The sequence below is a fragment of the Scyliorhinus torazame genome, chromosome 22 (genome assembly GCF_047496885.1).
Source record: "Scyliorhinus torazame isolate Kashiwa2021f chromosome 22, sScyTor2.1, whole genome shotgun sequence".
Lineage (NCBI taxonomy): Eukaryota > Metazoa > Chordata > Chondrichthyes > Carcharhiniformes > Scyliorhinidae > Scyliorhinus > Scyliorhinus torazame.
This window is the reverse complement of record NC_092728.1, coordinates 25,946,040-25,963,081: the sequence shown is the minus strand read 5'-3', so window position 1 is coordinate 25,963,081 and position 17,042 is coordinate 25,946,040. Positions and strand designations below refer to the sequence as shown.

At 63.3% G+C, this 17,042-nt stretch overlaps 1 protein-coding gene across 1 annotated transcript in view; it reads left to right on the top strand.

Moving 5' to 3' along the window:
• The window catches only part of LOC140398973 (transmembrane and coiled-coil domains protein 1-like), a 40,629-nt gene extending 24,396 nt beyond the window's left edge, over positions 1–16,233 (top strand). The window contains exon 4 of the mRNA XM_072487992.1: positions 14,027–16,233. Within this exon, the coding sequence (XP_072344093.1) occupies positions 14,027–14,329 (303 nt within the window). The 3' untranslated portion in view covers positions 14,330–16,233. The remainder of the gene's footprint in view (positions 1–14,026) is intronic.
• The last annotated feature ends 809 nt before the right edge of the window (positions 16,234–17,042 follow it).

Sequence of the window (17,042 nt, the reverse complement as noted above, 5' to 3'; positions counted from 1 at the left end):
CCGGCAGTGCGGCGCTCCCTCAGCACTGACCCTCCGACAGTGCGGCACTCCCTCAGCACTGACACTCCGACAGTGCGACACTCCCTCAGCTCTGACCCTCCGACAGTGCAGCGCTCCCTTAACACTGACCCTCCGACAGTGCGGCACTCCCTCAGCACTGACACTCCGACAGTGCGGCACTCCCTTAGCACTGACCCTCCGACAGTGCGGCGCTCCCTCAGGACTGACCCTCCGACAGTGCGGCGCTCCCTCAGCATTGACCCTCCAACAGTGCGGCGCTCCCTCAGCACTAACCGTCCCACAGTGCGGCGCTCCCTCAGTACTGACCCTCCGACAGTGCAGCGCTCCCTCAGCACTGACCCTCCGACAGTGCGGCACTCCCTCAGCACTGACCCTCCCACAGTGCAGCGCTCCCTCAGCACTGACCCTCTGACAGTGCGGCGCTCCCTCAGCACTGACACTCCGACAGTGCGGCGCTCCCTCAGCACTGACCCTTCGACAGTGCGGCGCTCCCTCAGCACTGACCCTCCGACAGTGCGGTACTCCCTCAGCACTGACCCTCCGACAGTGCGGCGCTCCCTGAGCACTGACCCTTCGACAGTGTGGCGCTCCCTCAGCACTGACCCTCTGACAGTGTGGCGCTCCCTCAGCACTGACCCTCCGACAGTGCAGCGCTCCCTCAGCACTGACCCTTCGACAGTGCGGCGCTCCCTTAGCACTGACCCTCGGACAGTGCAGCGCTCCCTCAGCACTGACCCTCCGACAGTGCGGCGCTCCGTCAGCACTGACCCTCTGACAGTGCGGCGCTCCCTCAGCACTGACCCTCCGACAGTGCGGCGCTCCCTCAGCACTGACCCTCCGACAGTGCGGCGCTCCCTCAGCACTGAGCCTACGACACTGCGGCGCACCCTCAATGCTGACCCTCCGACAGTGCGGCACTCCCTCAGCACTGACCCTCCGACAGTGCGGCGCTCCCTCAGCACTGACCCTCCGACAGTGCGGCACTCCCTCAGCACTGACCCTCTGACAGTGCAGCGCTCCCTCAGCACTGACCCTCTGACAGTGCGGTGTTCCCTCAGCACTGACCCCCCGACAGTGCAGTGCTCCCTCAGCACTGACCCTACGACAGTGCGGCACTCCCTCAGCACTGACCCTCCGACAGTGCGGCGCTCCCTCAGCACTGAACCTCCGACAGTGCGGCGCTCCCTCAGCACTGACTCTCCAACAGTGCGGCACTCCCTCAGCACTGACCCTCCAACAGTGCGGCGCTCCCTCAGCACTGAACCTCCGACAGCGCGGTGCTCCCTCAGCACTGACCCTCTGACAGTGCGGCGCTCCCTCAGCACTGACCCTCCGACAGTGCAGCGCTCCCTCAGCACCGACTCTCCAACAGTGCGGCACTCCCTCATCACTGACCCTCCGACAGTGCGGCGCTCCCTCAGCACTGGACCTCCGACAGCGCGGTGCTCCCTCAGCACTGACCCTCCCACAGTGTGGCGCTCCCTCAGCACTGACCCTCCGACAGTGCGGTACTCCCTCAGCACTGACCCTCCGACAGTGCGGCGCTCCCTCAGCACTGACCCTTTGACAGTGTGGCGCTCCCTCAGCACTGACCCTCTGACAGTGTGGCGCTCCCTCAGCACTGACCCTCCGACAGTGCAGCGCTCCCTCAGCACTGACCCTTCGACAGTGCGGCGCTCCCTTAACACTGACCCTCTGACAGTGCGGCGCTCCCTCAGCACTGACCCTCCGACAGTGCAGCGCTCCCTCAGCACCGACTCTCCAACAGTGCGGCACTCCCTCATCACTGACCCTCCTACAGTGCGGCGCTCCCTCAGCACTGGACCTCCGACAGCGCGGTGCTCCCTCAGCACTGACCCTCCCACAGTGTGGCGCTCCCTCAGCACTGACCCTCCGACAGTGCGGTACTCCCTCAGCACTGACCCTCCTACAGTGCGGCGCTCCCTCAGCACTGACCCTCCCACCGTGCGGCGCTCCCTCAGTACTGACCCTCTGACAGTGCAGCGCTCCCTCAGCACTGACCCTCCGACAGTGCGGCGCTCCCTCAGCACTGACCCTCCCACAGTGCGGCGCTCTGCCAGCATTGACCCTCCGACACTGCGGCGCTCCCTCAGCACTGACACTCCGACAGTGCGGCGTTCCCTCAGCACCGACCCTCCAACAGTGCGACACTCCCTCAGCACTGACCGTCCGACAGTGCGGCGTTCCCTCAGCACTGACCCTCCGACAGTGCGGTGCTCCCTCAGCACTGACCCTCCAACAGTGCTGCACTCCCTCAGCACTGGCCCTCCTACAGTGAGGCACACCCTCAGCACTGACCCTCCGACAGTGCGGCACTCCCTAGCACTGACCCTCCGACAGTGCGACACTCCCTCAGCTCTGACCCTCCGACAGTGCAGCGCTCCCTTAGTACTGACCCTCCGACAGTGCGGCGCTCCCTCAGGACTGACCCTCCGACAGTGCGGCGCTCCCTCAGCACTGACCCTCCGACAGTGCGGCACTCCCTCAGCACTGACACTCCGACAGTGCGGCACTCCCTCAGCACTGACTCTCCGACAGTGCGGCACACCCTCAGCTCTGACCCTCCGACAGTGCAGCGCTCCCTTAGCACTGACCCTCCGACAGTGCGGCGCTCCCTCAGGACTGACCCTCCGACAGTGCGGCGCTCCCTCAGCATTGACCCTCCAACAGTGCGGCGCTCCCTCAGCACTAACCCTCCGACAGTGCGGCACTCCCTCAGCGCTGACCCTCCGACAGTGCGGCGCTCCCTCAGCACTGACACTCCCACAGTGCGGCGCTCCCTCAGTACTGACCCTCCGACAGTGCAGCGCTCCCTCAGCACTGACCCTCCGACAGTGCGGCACTCCCTCAGCACTGACCCTCCCACAGTGCAGCACTCCCTCAGCACTGACCCTCCCACCGTGCGGCGCTCCCTCAGCACTGACCCTCTGACAGTGCAGCGCTCCCTCAGCACTGACCCTCCGACAGTGCGGCGCACCCTCAGCACTGACACTCCGACAGTGCGGCACTCCCTCAGCACTGACCCTCCGACAGTGCGACACTCCCTCAACACTGACCGTCCGACAGTGCGACACTCCCTCAGCACTGACCCTCTGACAGTGCGGCGTTCCCTCAGCACCGACCCTCCAACAGTGCGACACTCCCTCAGCACTGACCGTCCGACAGTGCGGCGTTCCCTCAGCACTGACCCTCCGACAGTGCGGTGCTTCCTCAGCACTGACCCTCCAACAGTGCGGCACTCCCTCAGCACTGGCCCTCCTACAGTGAGGCACACCCTCAGCACTGACACTCCGACAGTGCGGCACTCCCTCAGCACTGACTCTCCGACAGTGCGGCGCTCCCTCAGGACTGACCCTCCGACAGTGCGGCGCTCCCTCAGGACTGACCCTCCGACAGTGCAGCGCTCCCTCAGCACTGACCCTCCGACAGTGCGGCGCTCCCTCAGGACTGACCCTCCGACAGTGCGGCGCTCCCTCAGCATTGACCCTCCAACAGTGCGGCGCTCCCTCAGCACTAACCCTCCGACAGTGCGGCGCTCCCTCAGCGCTGACCCTCCGACAGTGCAGCGCTCCCTTAGCACTGACCCTCCGACAGTGCGGCGCTCCCTCAGGACTGACCCTCCGACAGTGCGGCGCTCCCTCAGCATTGACCCTCCAACAGTGCGGCGCTCCCTCAGCACTAACCCTCCGACAGTGCGGCGCTCCCTCAGCGCTGACCCTCCGACAGTGCGGCGCTCCCTCAGCACTGACACTCCCACAGTGCGGCGCTCCCTCAGTACTGACCCTCCGACAGTGCAGCGCTCCCTCAGCACTGACCCTCCGACAGTGCGGCACTCCCTCAGCACTGACCCTCCCACAGTGCAGCACTCCCTCAGCACTGACCCTCCCACCGTGCGGCGCTCCCTCAGTACTGACCCTCTGACAGTGCAGCGCTCCCTCAGCACTGACCCTCCGACAGTGCGGCGCTCCCTCAGCACTGACACTCCGACAGTGCGGCACTCCCTCAGCACTGACCCTCCGACAGTGCGACACTCCCTCAACACTGACCGTCCGACAGTGCGACACTCCCTCAGCACTGACCCTCTGACAGTGCGGCGTTCCATCAGCACCGACCCTCCAACAGTGCGACACTCCCTCAGCACTGACCGTCCGACAGTGCGGCGTTCCCTCAGCACTGACCCTCCGACAGTGCAGTGCTTCCTCAGCACTGACCCTCCAACAGTGCGGCACTCCCTCAGCACTGGCCCTCCTACAGTGAGGCACACCCTCAGCACTGACCCTCCGACAGTGCGGCACTCCCTAGCACTGACCCCCCTACAGTGCGGCACTCCCTCAGCACTGACACTCCGACAGTGCGGCGCTCCCTCAGGACTGACCCTCCGACAGTGTGGCCCTCCCTCAGGACTGACCCTCCGGCAGTGCGGCGCTCCCTCAGCACTGACCCTCCGACAGTGCGGCACTCCCTCAGCACTGACACTCCGACAGTGCGACACTCCCTCAGCTCTGACCCTCCGACAGTGCAGCGCTCCCTTAACACTGACCCTCCGACAGTGCGGCACTCCCTCAGCACTGACACTCCGACAGTGCGGCACTCCCTTAGCACTGACCCTCCGACAGTGCGGCGCTCCCTCAGGACTGACCCTCCGACAGTGCGGCGCTCCCTCAGCATTGACCCTCCAACAGTGCGGCGCTCCCTCAGCACTAACCGTCCGACAGTGCGGCGCTCCCTCAGCGCTGACCCTCCGACAGTGCGGCGCTCCCTCAGCACTGACATTCCCACAGTGCGGCGCTCCCTCAGTACTGACCCTCCGACAGTGCAGCGCTCCCTCAGCACTGACCCTCCGACAGTGCGGCACTCCCTCAGCACTGACCCTCCCACAGTGCAGCGCTCCCTCAGCACTGACCCTCCGACAGTGCGGCGCTCCCTCAGCACTGACCCTCCGACAGTGCGGCGCTCCCTCAGCACTGACCCTTCGACAGTGCGGCGCTCCCTCAGCACTGACCCTCCGACAGTGCGGTACTCCCTCAGCACTGACCCTCCGACAGTGCGGCGCTCCCTGAGCACTGACCCTTCGACAGTGTGGCGCTCCCTCAGCACTGACCCTCTGACAGTGTGGCGCTCCCTCAGCACTGACCCTCCGACAGTGCAGCGCTCCCTCAGCACTGACCCTTCGACAGTGCGGCGCTCCCTTAGCACTGACCCTCGGACAGTGCAGCGCTCCCTCAGCACTGACCCTCCGACAGTGCGGCGCTCCGTCAGCACTGACCCTGTGACAGTGCGGCGCTCCCTCAGCACTGACCCTCCGACAGTGCGGCGCTCCCTCAGCACTGACCCTCCGACAGTGCGGCGCTCCCTCAGCACTGAGCCTACGACAGTGCGGCACTCCCTCAGCACTGACCCTCTGACAGTGCAGCGCTCCCTCAGCACTGACCCTCTGACAGTGCGGTGTTCCCTCAGCACTGACCCCCCGACAGTGCAGTGCTCCCTCAGCACTGACCCTACGACAGTGCGGCACTCCCTCAGCACTGACCCTCCGACAGTGCGGCGCTCCCTCAGCACTGACCCTCCGACAGTGCGGCGCTCCCTCAGCACTGACACTCCCACAGTGCGGCGCTCCCTCAGTACTGACCCTCCGACAGTGCAGCGCTCCCTCAGCACTGACCCTCCGACAGTGCGGCACTCCCTCAGCACTGACCCTCCCACAGTGCAGCACTCCCTCAGCACTGACCCTCCCACCGTGCGGCGCTCCCTCAGCACTGACCCTCTGACAGTGCAGCGCTCCCTCAGCACTGACCCTCCGACAGTGCGGCGCACCCTCAGCACTGACACTCCGACAGTGCGGCACTCCCTCAGCACTGACCCTCCGACAGTGCGACACTCCCTCAACACTGACCGTCCGACAGTGCGACACTCCCTCAGCACTGACCCTCTGACAGTGCGGCGTTCCCTCAGCACCGACCCTCCAACAGTGCGACACTCCCTCAGCACTGACCGTCCGACAGTGCGGCGTTCCCTCAGCACTGACCCTCCGACAGTGCGGTGCTTCCTCAGCACTGACCCTCCAACAGTGCGGCACTCCCTCAGCACTGGCCCTCCTACAGTGAGGCACACCCTCAGCACTGACACTCCGACAGTGCGGCACTCCCTCAGCACTGACTCTCCGACAGTGCGGCGCTCCCTCAGGACTGACCCTCCGACAGTGCGGCGCTCCCTCAGGACTGACCCTCCGACAGTGCAGCGCTCCCTCAGCACTGACCCTCCGACAGTGCGGCGCTCCCTCAGGACTGACCCTCCGACAGTGCGGCGCTCCCTCAGCATTGACCCTCCAACAGTGCGGCGCTCCCTCAGCACTAACCCTCCGACAGTGCGGCGCTCCCTCAGCGCTGACCCTCCGACAGTGCAGCGCTCCCTTAGCACTGACCCTCCGACAGTGCGGCGCTCCCTCAGGACTGACCCTCCGACAGTGCGGCGCTCCCTCAGCATTGACCCTCCAACAGTGCGGCGCTCCCTCAGCACTAACCCTCCGACAGTGCGGCGCTCCCTCAGCGCTGACCCTCCGACAGTGCGGCGCTCCCTCAGCACTGACACTCCCACAGTGCGGCGCTCCCTCAGTACTGACCCTCCGACAGTGCAGCGCTCCCTCAGCACTGACCCTCCGACAGTGCGGCACTCCCTCAGCACTGACCCTCCCACAGTGCAGCACTCCCTCAGCACTGACCCTCCCACCGTGCGGCGCTCCCTCAGTACTGACCCTCTGACAGTGCAGCGCTCCCTCAGCACTGACCCTCCGACAGTGCGGCGCTCCCTCAGCACTGACACTCCGACAGTGCGGCACTCCCTCAGCACTGACCCTCCGACAGTGCGACACTCCCTCAACACTGACCGTCCGACAGTGCGACACTCCCTCAGCACTGACCCTCTGACAGTGCGGCGTTCCATCAGCACCGACCCTCCAACAGTGCGACACTCCCTCAGCACTGACCGTCCGACAGTGCGGCGTTCCCTCAGCACTGACCCTCCGACAGTGCAGTGCTTCCTCAGCACTGACCCTCCAACAGTGCGGCACTCCCTCAGCACTGGCCCTCCTACAGTGAGGCACACCCTCAGCACTGACCCTCCGACAGTGCGGCACTCCCTAGCACTGACCCCCCTACAGTGCGGCACTCCCTCAGCACTGACACTCCGACAGTGCGGCGCTCCCTCAGGACTGACCCTCCGACAGTGTGGCCCTCCCTCAGGACTGACCCTCCGGCAGTGCGGCGCTCCCTCAGCACTGACCCTCCGACAGTGCGGCACTCCCTCAGCACTGACACTCCGACAGTGCGACACTCCCTCAGCTCTGACCCTCCGACAGTGCAGCGCTCCCTTAACACTGACCCTCCGACAGTGCGGCACTCCCTCAGCACTGACACTCCGACAGTGCGGCACTCCCTTAGCACTGACCCTCCGACAGTGCGGCGCTCCCTCAGGACTGACCCTCCGACAGTGCGGCGCTCCCTCAGCATTGACCCTCCAACAGTGCGGCGCTCCCTCAGCACTAACCGTCCGACAGTGCGGCGCTCCCTCAGCGCTGACCCTCCGACAGTGCGGCGCTCCCTCAGCACTGACATTCCCACAGTGCGGCGCTCCCTCAGTACTGACCCTCCGACAGTGCAGCGCTCCCTCAGCACTGACCCTCCGACAGTGCGGCACTCCCTCAGCACTGACCCTCCCACAGTGCAGCGCTCCCTCAGCACTGACCCTCCGACAGTGCGGCGCTCCCTCAGCACTGACCCTCCGACAGTGCGGCGCTCCCTCAGCACTGACCCTTCGACAGTGCGGCGCTCCCTCAGCACTGACCCTCCGACAGTGCGGTACTCCCTCAGCACTGACCCTCCGACAGTGCGGCGCTCCCTGAGCACTGACCCTTCGACAGTGTGGCGCTCCCTCAGCACTGACCCTCTGACAGTGTGGCGCTCCCTCAGCACTGACCCTCCGACAGTGCAGCGCTCCCTCAGCACTGACCCTTCGACAGTGCGGCGCTCCCTTAGCACTGACCCTCGGACAGTGCAGCGCTCCCTCAGCACTGACCCTCCGACAGTGCGGCGCTCCGTCAGCACTGACCCTGTGACAGTGCGGCGCTCCCTCAGCACTGACCCTCCGACAGTGCGGCGCTCCCTCAGCACTGACCCTCCGACAGTGCGGCGCTCCCTCAGCACTGAGCCTACGACAGTGCGGCACTCCCTCAGCACTGACCCTCTGACAGTGCAGCGCTCCCTCAGCACTGACCCTCTGACAGTGCGGTGTTCCCTCAGCACTGACCCCCCGACAGTGCAGTGCTCCCTCAGCACTGACCCTACGACAGTGCGGCACTCCCTCAGCACTGACCCTCCGACAGTGCGGCGCTCCCTCAGCACTGAACCTCCGACAGTGCGGCGCTCCCTCAGCACTGACTCTCCAACAGTGCGGCACTCCCTCAGCACTGACCCTCCAACAGTGCGGCGCTCCCTCAGCACTGAACCTCCGACAGCGCGGTGCTCCCTCAGCACTGACCCTCTGACAGTGCGGCGCTCCCTCAGCACTGACCCTCCGACAGTGCAGCGCTCCCTCAGCACCGACTCTCCAACAGTGCGGCACTCCCTCATCACTGACCCTCCGACAGTGCGGCGCTCCCTCAGCACTGGACCTCCGACAGCGCGGTGCTCCCTCAGCACTGACCCTCCCACAGTGTGGCGCTCCCTCAGCACTGACCCTCCGACAGTGCGGTACTCCCTCAGCACTGACCCTCCGACAGTGCGGCGCTCCCTCAGCACTGACCCTTTGACAGTGTGGCGCTCCCTCAGCACTGACCCTCCGACAGTGCAGCGCTCCCTCAGCACTGACCCTTCGACAGTGCGGCGCTCCCTTAACACTGACCCTCTGACAGTGCGGCGCTCCCTCAGCACTGACCCTCCGACAGTGCAGCGCTCCCTCAGCACCGACTCTCCAACAGTGCGGCACTCCCTCATCACTGACCCTCCTACAGTGCGGCGCTCCCTCAGCACTGGACCTCCGACAGCGCGGTGCTCCCTCAGCACTGACCCTCCCACAGTGTGGCGCTCCCTCAGCACTGACCCTCCGACAGTGCGGTACTCACTCAGCACTGACCCTCCTACAGTGCGGCGCTCCCTCAGCACTGACCCTCCCACCGTGCGGCGCTCCCTCAGTACTGACCCTCTGACAGTGCAGCGCTCCCTCAGCACTGACCCTCCGACAGTGCGGCGCTCCCTCAGCACTGACCCTCCCACAGTGCGGCGCTCTGCCAGCATTGACCCTCCGACACTGCGGCGCTCCCTCAGCACTGACACTCCGACAGTGCGGCGTTCCCTCAGCACCGACCCTCCAACAGTGCGACACTCCCTCAGCACTGACCGTCCGACAGTGCGGCGTTCCCTCAGCACTGACCCTCCGACAGTGCGGTGCTCCCTCAGCACTGACCCTCCAACAGTGCTGCACTCCCTCAGCACTGGCCCTCCTACAGTGAGGCACACCCTCAGCACTGACCCTCCGACAGTGCGGCACTCCCTAGCACTGACCCCCCTACAGTGCGGCACTCCCTCAGCACTGACCCTCCGACAGTGCGACACTCCCTCAGCTCTGACCCTCCGACAGTGCAGCGCTCCCTCAGCACTGACACTCCGACAGTGCGGCGCTCCCTCAGGACTGACCCTCCGACAGTGCGGCGCTCCCTCAGCACTGACCCTCCGACAGTGCGGCACTCCCTCAGCACTGACACTCCGACAGTGCGGCACTCCCTCAGCACTGACTCTCCGACAGTGCGGCACTCCCTCAGCTCTGACCCTCCGACAGTGCAGCGCTCCCTTAGCACTGACCCTCCGACAGTGCGGCGCTCCCTCAGGACTGACCCTCCGACAGTGCGGCGCTCCCTCAGCATTGACCCTCCAACAGTGCGGCGCTCCCTCAGCACTAACCCTCCGACAGTGCGGCGCTCCCTCAGCGCTGACCCTCCGACAGTGCGGCGCTCCCTCAGCACTGACACTCCCACAGTGCGGCGCTCCCTCAGTACTGACCCTCCGACAGTGCAGCGCTCCCTCAGCACTGACCCTCCGACAGTGCGGCACTCCCTCAGCACTGACCCTCCCACAGTGCAGCACTCCCTCAGCACTGACCCTCCCACCGTGCGGCGCTCCCTCAGTACTGACCCTCTGACAGTGCAGCGCTCCCTCAGCACTGACCCTCCGACAGTGCGGCGCTCCCTCAGCACTGACACTCCGACAGTGCGACACTCCCTCAGCACTGACCCTCCAACAGTGCGACACTCCCTCAACACTGACCGTCCGACAGTGCGACACTCCCTCAGCACTGACCCTCTGACAGTGCGGCGTTCCCTCAGCACCGACCCTCCAACAGTGCGACACTCCCTCAGCACTGACCGTCCGACAGTGCGGCGTTCCCTCAGCACTGACCCTCCGACAGTGCGGTGCTTCTTCAGCACTGACCCTCCAACAGTGCGGCACTCCCTCAGCACTGGCCCTCCTACAGTGAGGCACACCCTCAGCACTGACCCTCCGACAGTGCGGCACTCCCTAGCACTGACCCCCCTACAGTGCGGCACTCCCTCAGCACTGACACTCCGACAGTGCGGCTCTCCCTCAGGACTGACCCTCCGACAGTGTGGCCCTCCCTCAGGACTGACCCTCCGGCAGTGCGGCGCTCCCTCAGCACTGACCCTCCGACAGTGCGGCACTCCCTCAGCACTGACACTCCGACAGTGCGACACTCCCTCAGCTCTGACCCTCCGACAGTGCGGCACTCCCTTAGCACTGACCCTCCGACAGTGCGGCGCTCCCTCAGGACTGACCCTCCGACAGTGCGGCGCTCCCTCAGCATTGACCCTCCAACAGTGCAGCGCTCCCTCAGCACTAACCGTCCGACAGTGCGGCGCTCCCTCAGCGCTGACCCTCCGACAGTGCGGCGCTCCCTCAGCACTGACACTCCCACAGTGCGGCGCTCCCTCAGTACTGACCCTCCGACAGTGCAGCGCTCCCTCAGCACTGACCCTCCGACAGTGCGGCACTCCCTCAGCACTGACCCTCCCACAGTGCAGCGCTCCCTCAGCACTGACCCTCTGACAGTGCGGCGCTCCCTCAGCACTGACCCTCCGACAGTGCGGCGCTCCCTCAGCACTGACCCTTCGACAGTGCGGCGCTCCCTCAGCACTGACCCTCCGACAGTGCGGTACTCCCTCAGCACTGACCCTTCGACAGTGTGGCGCTCCCTCAGCACTGACCCTCTGACAGTGTGGCGCTCCCTCAGCACTGACCCTCCGACAGTGCAGCGCTCCCTCAGCACTGACCCTTCGACAGTGCGGCGCTCCCTTAGCACTGACCCTCGGACAGTGCAGCGCTCCCTCAGCACTGACCCTCCGACAGTGCGGCGCTCCGTCAGCACTGACCCTCTGACAGTGCGGCGCTCCCTCAGCACTGACCCTCCGACAGTGCGGCGCTCCCTCAGCACTGACCCTCCGACAGTGTGGCGCTCCCTCAGCACTGAGCCTACGACAGTGCGGCGCACCCTCAATGCTGACCCTCCGACAGTGCGGCACTCCCTCAGCACTGACCCTCCGACAGTGCGGCGCTCCCTCAGCACTGACCCTCCGACAGTGCGGCACTCCCTCAGCACTGACCCTCTGACAGTGCAGCGCTCCCTCAGCACTGACCCTCTGACAGTGCGGTGTTCCCTCAGCACTGACCCCCCGACAGTGCAGTGCTCCCTCAGCACTGACCCTACGACAGTGCGGCACTCCCTCAGCACTGACCCTCCGACAGTGCGGCGCTCCCTCAGCACTGAACCTCCGACAGTGCGGCGCTCCCTCAGCACTGACTCTCCAACAGTGCGGCACTCCCTCAGCACTGACCCTCCAACAGTGCGGCGCTCCCTCAGCACTGAACCTCCGACAGCGCGGTGCTCCCTCAGCACTGACCCTCTGACAGTGCGGCGCTCCCTCAGCACTGACCCTCCGACAGTGCAGCGCTCCCTCAGCACCGACTCTCCAACAGTGCGGCACTCCCTCATCACTGACCCTCCGACAGTGCGGCGCTCCCTCAGCACTGGACCTCCGACAGCGCGGTGCTCCCTCAGCACTGACCCTCCCACAGTGTGGCGCTCCCTCAGCACTGACCCTCCGACAGTGCGGTACTCCCTCAGCACTGACCCTCCGACAGTGCGGCGCTCCCTCAGCACTGACCCTTTGACAGTGTGGCGCTCCCTCAGCACTGACCCTCTGACAGTGTGGCGCTCCCTCAGCACTGACCCTCCGACAGTGCAGCGCTCCCTCAGCACTGACCCTTCGACAGTGCGGCGCTCCCTTAACACTGACCCTCTGACAGTGCGGCGCTCCCTCAGCACTGACCCTCCGACAGTGCGGCGCTCCCTCAGCACTGACCCTCCGACAGTGCGGCGCTCCCTCAGCACTGAGCCTACGACAGTGCGGCGCTCCCTCAATGCTGACCCTCCGACAGTGCGGCACTCCCTCAGCACTGACCCTCTGACAGTGCGGCGCTCCCTCAGCACTGACCCTTCGACAGTGCGGCACTCCCTCAGCACTGACCCTCCGACAGTGCAGCGCTCCCTCAGCACTGACCCTCTGACAGTGCGGTGTTCCCTCAGCACTGACCCCCCGACAGTGCGGCGCTCCCTCAGCACTGACTCTCCAACAGTGCGGCACTCCCTCAGCACTGACCCTCCGACAGTGCGGCGCTCCCTCAGCACTGAACCTCCGACAGCGCGGTGCTCCCTCAGCACTGACCCTCCGACAGTGCGGCGCTCCCTCAGCACTGACCCTCCGACAGTGCAGCGCTCCCTCAGCACTGACTCTCCAACAGTGCGGCGCTCCCTCATCACTGACCCTCCGACAGTGCGGCGCTCCCGCAGCACTGAACCTCCGACAGTGCGGCGCTCCCTCAGCACTGACCCTCCGACAGTGCAGGACTCCCTCAGCACTGACCCTCCAACAGTGCGGCGCTCCCTCAGCACTGACCCTCCGACAGTGCGGTGCTCCCTCAGCACTGACCCTCCGACAGTGCGACTCACCCACAACCTTCGGAAGGGGGCAATTAGGGACGGGTAACAAAAGCTGAAGGAATGAAAAGATATTTGTTGTCTTTCAGTTGTTCAAGCTTTCTGGACCTTCTGAAGTTCAAACCTCTGGGTCTCACTTAGACCATGAGACATAGGAGCAGATTTAGGCCACTTGGCCCATCGAGTCTGCTCCACCATTCAATCATGGTTGATATTTTTCTCATCCCCATTCTCCTGCCTTCTCCCCAAAACCCCTGATCCCCTTATTAATCAAGAACCCATCTGTCTCTGTCTTAAAGACACTCAGTGAATTGGCCTCCACAGCCTTCTGCGGCAAAGAGTTCCCCAGATTCACCACCCTCTAGTTTTTCCTACAAGTGGAAACATTCTCTCCACGTCCACTCTATCCAGGCCTCGCAATGTCCTGTAAGTTTCAATAAGATCCCCTCTCATCCTTCTAAACTCCAACGAGTACAGACCCAGAGTCCTCAAACCGTTCCTCATACGACAAGTTCTTCATTCCAGGGAACATTCTTGTGAACCTCCTCTGGACCCTTTCCAAGGCCAGCACAACCTTCCTTACATACGGGGCCCAAAACTGCTCACAACACTCCAAATGGGGTCTGACCAGAGACTTATACAGCCTCAGAAGTACATCCCTGGTCTTATACTCTAGCCCTCGTGACATAACTGCTAACATTGCACTTGCCTTCTTAACTGCCGACTGAACCTGCGCGTTAACCACTTCATTCAAAGCTCCTTAAGATGGAGGCTGACAAGGGGTCTACGCCACTCCCCCACCCCCCACCCCCCCACTCCCCCTCCCCCACCCCCGCCCTGTGGGCACTGGAGCAACATTTAGCCAGTAATAATCTCTTTGCCGCCCTCACGCTCTGCGTTAATGCCCGCTCTGTTTGTCCTTCAGGAGGTGTTGGAGAACTTCCAGAGCAAGCTGATGCGACTGGAGCAGCAGCAACAGCAGGGGGAGCTCCTGGACAACGTCAACACCCGCCAGCTGCTCGGCAAGTCCATGAACCTGCTCCTCATCATCTTCGCCGTCCTCCTCATGCTGATGTCCGCCATCTCCGCCCTCATCCTGCCCTTCATCAAAACCCGGATGAGGACCCTCAGCACCATCGTCGTTTTTGTCCTTGTTTTCCTCTCCTGGCAGAACTGGGACTCGCTCACCGCCTTTTATGGCAGGCGGCTTTTGTTCCGCTGGCGCTAAGACAGCCTCCCCCACCGGCGCCCCCAACTGCCCGGCAACGCCGAAACGATCCCCCAATCCCCACCCGCCGCCCTCCCCACAAAGACCACACGAAATGGGAACAGGAGGAGGCCAATCTGCCCTTTGTAACTCCTCCGGAATTTAATAAGATCATCGCCGATCCGTCCACTTTCCTGACTCAACTCCTCAATCCTTCATACCCCAACTGATCTCAGCCCGGGAAATGTTCAAGGACTCGGTCTCCTGACGCCAGGGATACCGAAGATTTGCCGCTCTTCTAATGAAGAAAGTTTTCCTCATTTTAAATTTAGAGTACTCAATTCATTTTTTCCAATTCAGGGGTAATTGAGCGTGGCCAATCCATCAACCCTGCACATCTTTGGGCCGTGGGGGCGAAACCCACGCCGACACGGGGAGAATGTGCAAACTCCACACGGACAGTGGCCCAGAGCCGGGATCGAACCTGGGACCTCGGCACCGTGAGGCAGCAGTGCTAACCCACTGCCCACCTCAAATCCATTTTAAAGAGCCCCTCTCACCTTATTCTGCGACTGCACGCACCGGTCCTCCACTCTCCCAATGAGTGGCAATATGCTGCCAACATTTACCTCAGAATCTTACATCTTTCAATCGCATTGCCTCTCGTTCCTCTGGTCTCCATGGTTACAGAGCCAAACATGATCTTCCCTCGTGTGGCAATCCCTCCCTGCCCGGGATCAGCCCAGCAAACCTCCTCTGTACTGCCTCCGAGGACAATATATCTTTCCTCGAGTGAGGGGATCAACTCGGCACACCGTATTGTCAATGTGGCCTCTCTGTGTAGTCGCCATGGTCCCAGAATGACCATAGGCTGGGACAGGTGGTGTTGGTCACCACACCTCAGGCGAGGGGCAAGGTTGAGAAGGCAGGGCCTCCATGAATAACCTCAGCCGGTACCGGGAATTGTACCCGTGCCAATGGCTGCGCTCTGCACCACGAACCAGCCAGCCAACTGAGCGAAACCGGTCTCGACAGTTCCTTGTCCAGTTGCGGAAACACCTCTTTACTTTGATACTCCAGACCCCTTGCAATGAAAGCGAGAATTCCATCTGCCTTCCCGACTATCTTCTGCACCTGTACGCTAGCTTTCTGGGGTCCGTGAACAAGAACCCCCCCCCATCTCGCACCCCCCCCCCCAACCCCGAGTCCCCTTTGACCTCCAGCTTTCTGCAATCTCTCTCCATTCAAACGATAATCCGCCTCCTCACTCGTCTCTCCCAGAATGAACAATCTCACATGTTCCCACGTCGAATTCCATTTGCCAATTTGCTGCCCCCTCATTTGCCTGTCGAGATTCGCTGTAAAATACTGATACCCTCCTTACAGCCTGCATTTGTATATAGCCCAGTTCCTCCACGTTTGTAAAGGACCAGATCGACAGTGGCGGAGTGCTGGTCAACCGCACAGCATAGAGCCGTAGCAATTCGTGACCCCCCCCCCCACACCCACCCCCAAAGGAGGCCATTCAGCCTATCCAGTCCTATGCTAGCTGAGGAAGAGGCACCCAACCTTCCAGCTCTAGGTGCACGGCCCTGTGGGATTTTCGGTGCTGCACCCAAATTCCTCTTCTCCGTAAGGAGGGTCTCTGCCTCTCACCGGCCTTCCAGGCAGCAGGATGCCAGATGCCCCACTCCCCTCTCCGGCGGAAGAGATTTCTCCTCAGACCTCCTCCCACCTCTCGTTTATTATCTATCCTCTGGTCCTCCTTGGCCTCTCCAAATGCATCACCTCTACACTCCGCAGATTGAATTTGATTGGACACTTTTCTGCATCCCCCCCCCAACCACTCCCCCCCCACCCCCCAACCTGCATCCTCCCCAACCACTCCACCACCCCCCCCCCCCCCCTCCTCCCCCACAACCACCACCCCCAGCTCCCACCAGTCGCACTCCACAGCTGGCCTCATGCCCCTACCGGCCTGCCCCCTCTCTCAAACGTGCAAAAACCCCCTCAGTGGTATGGGCAGCACGGTAGCACAGTGGTTAGCACTGTTGCTTCACAGCACCCGGGTCCCAGGTTCGATTCCCGGCTTGGGACACTGCCTGTGCGGAGTCTGCACGTCCTCCCCGTGTCTGCGTGGGTTTCCTCCGGGTGCTCCGGTTTCCTCCCACAAGTCCCGAAAGACGTGCTGTTAGGTGATTTGGAAATTCTGAATTCTCCCTCTGTGTACCCGAACAGGTGCCGGAATGTGGCGACTAGGGGCTTTTCACAGTAACTTCATTGCAGTGTGAATGTAAGCCTACTTGTGACACTGATAAAGATTAAGTTTCCTCCGCACTCACACTTACCCGCGTTCAATGTTTCCCACTCCTCCTTGACTCCAATGCCGGCATTGTTCTCCTTCCCATCCCCCCCCCCCCCTCCCACCCCAGGTAGCAGGTCGTTCCAGGGCGTGACTTTGCCTGTAAAGAGCAGACGTCGCTTCCGTACCGTGTGGACCCGAGATCGGAACGGCGAGGGTCAGGAGAGGATAACATGCCTGCTCCAACTCCAGATACAGAGGAGCATTACTTTGTGTGTGCGAGCGTGCGTGTGTGCAGAGGGTGGGCAATGCAGAGAGATCCCAGCTGAATTTTCCCTTGACGGTTTGTTTCCCCTCGGACTCGCCGCATGTTCATTGGCTCTCCTGCCCAGCCGATTGGCCGGAAGCCACTGCCCGGCTGTGGTCAGGGAC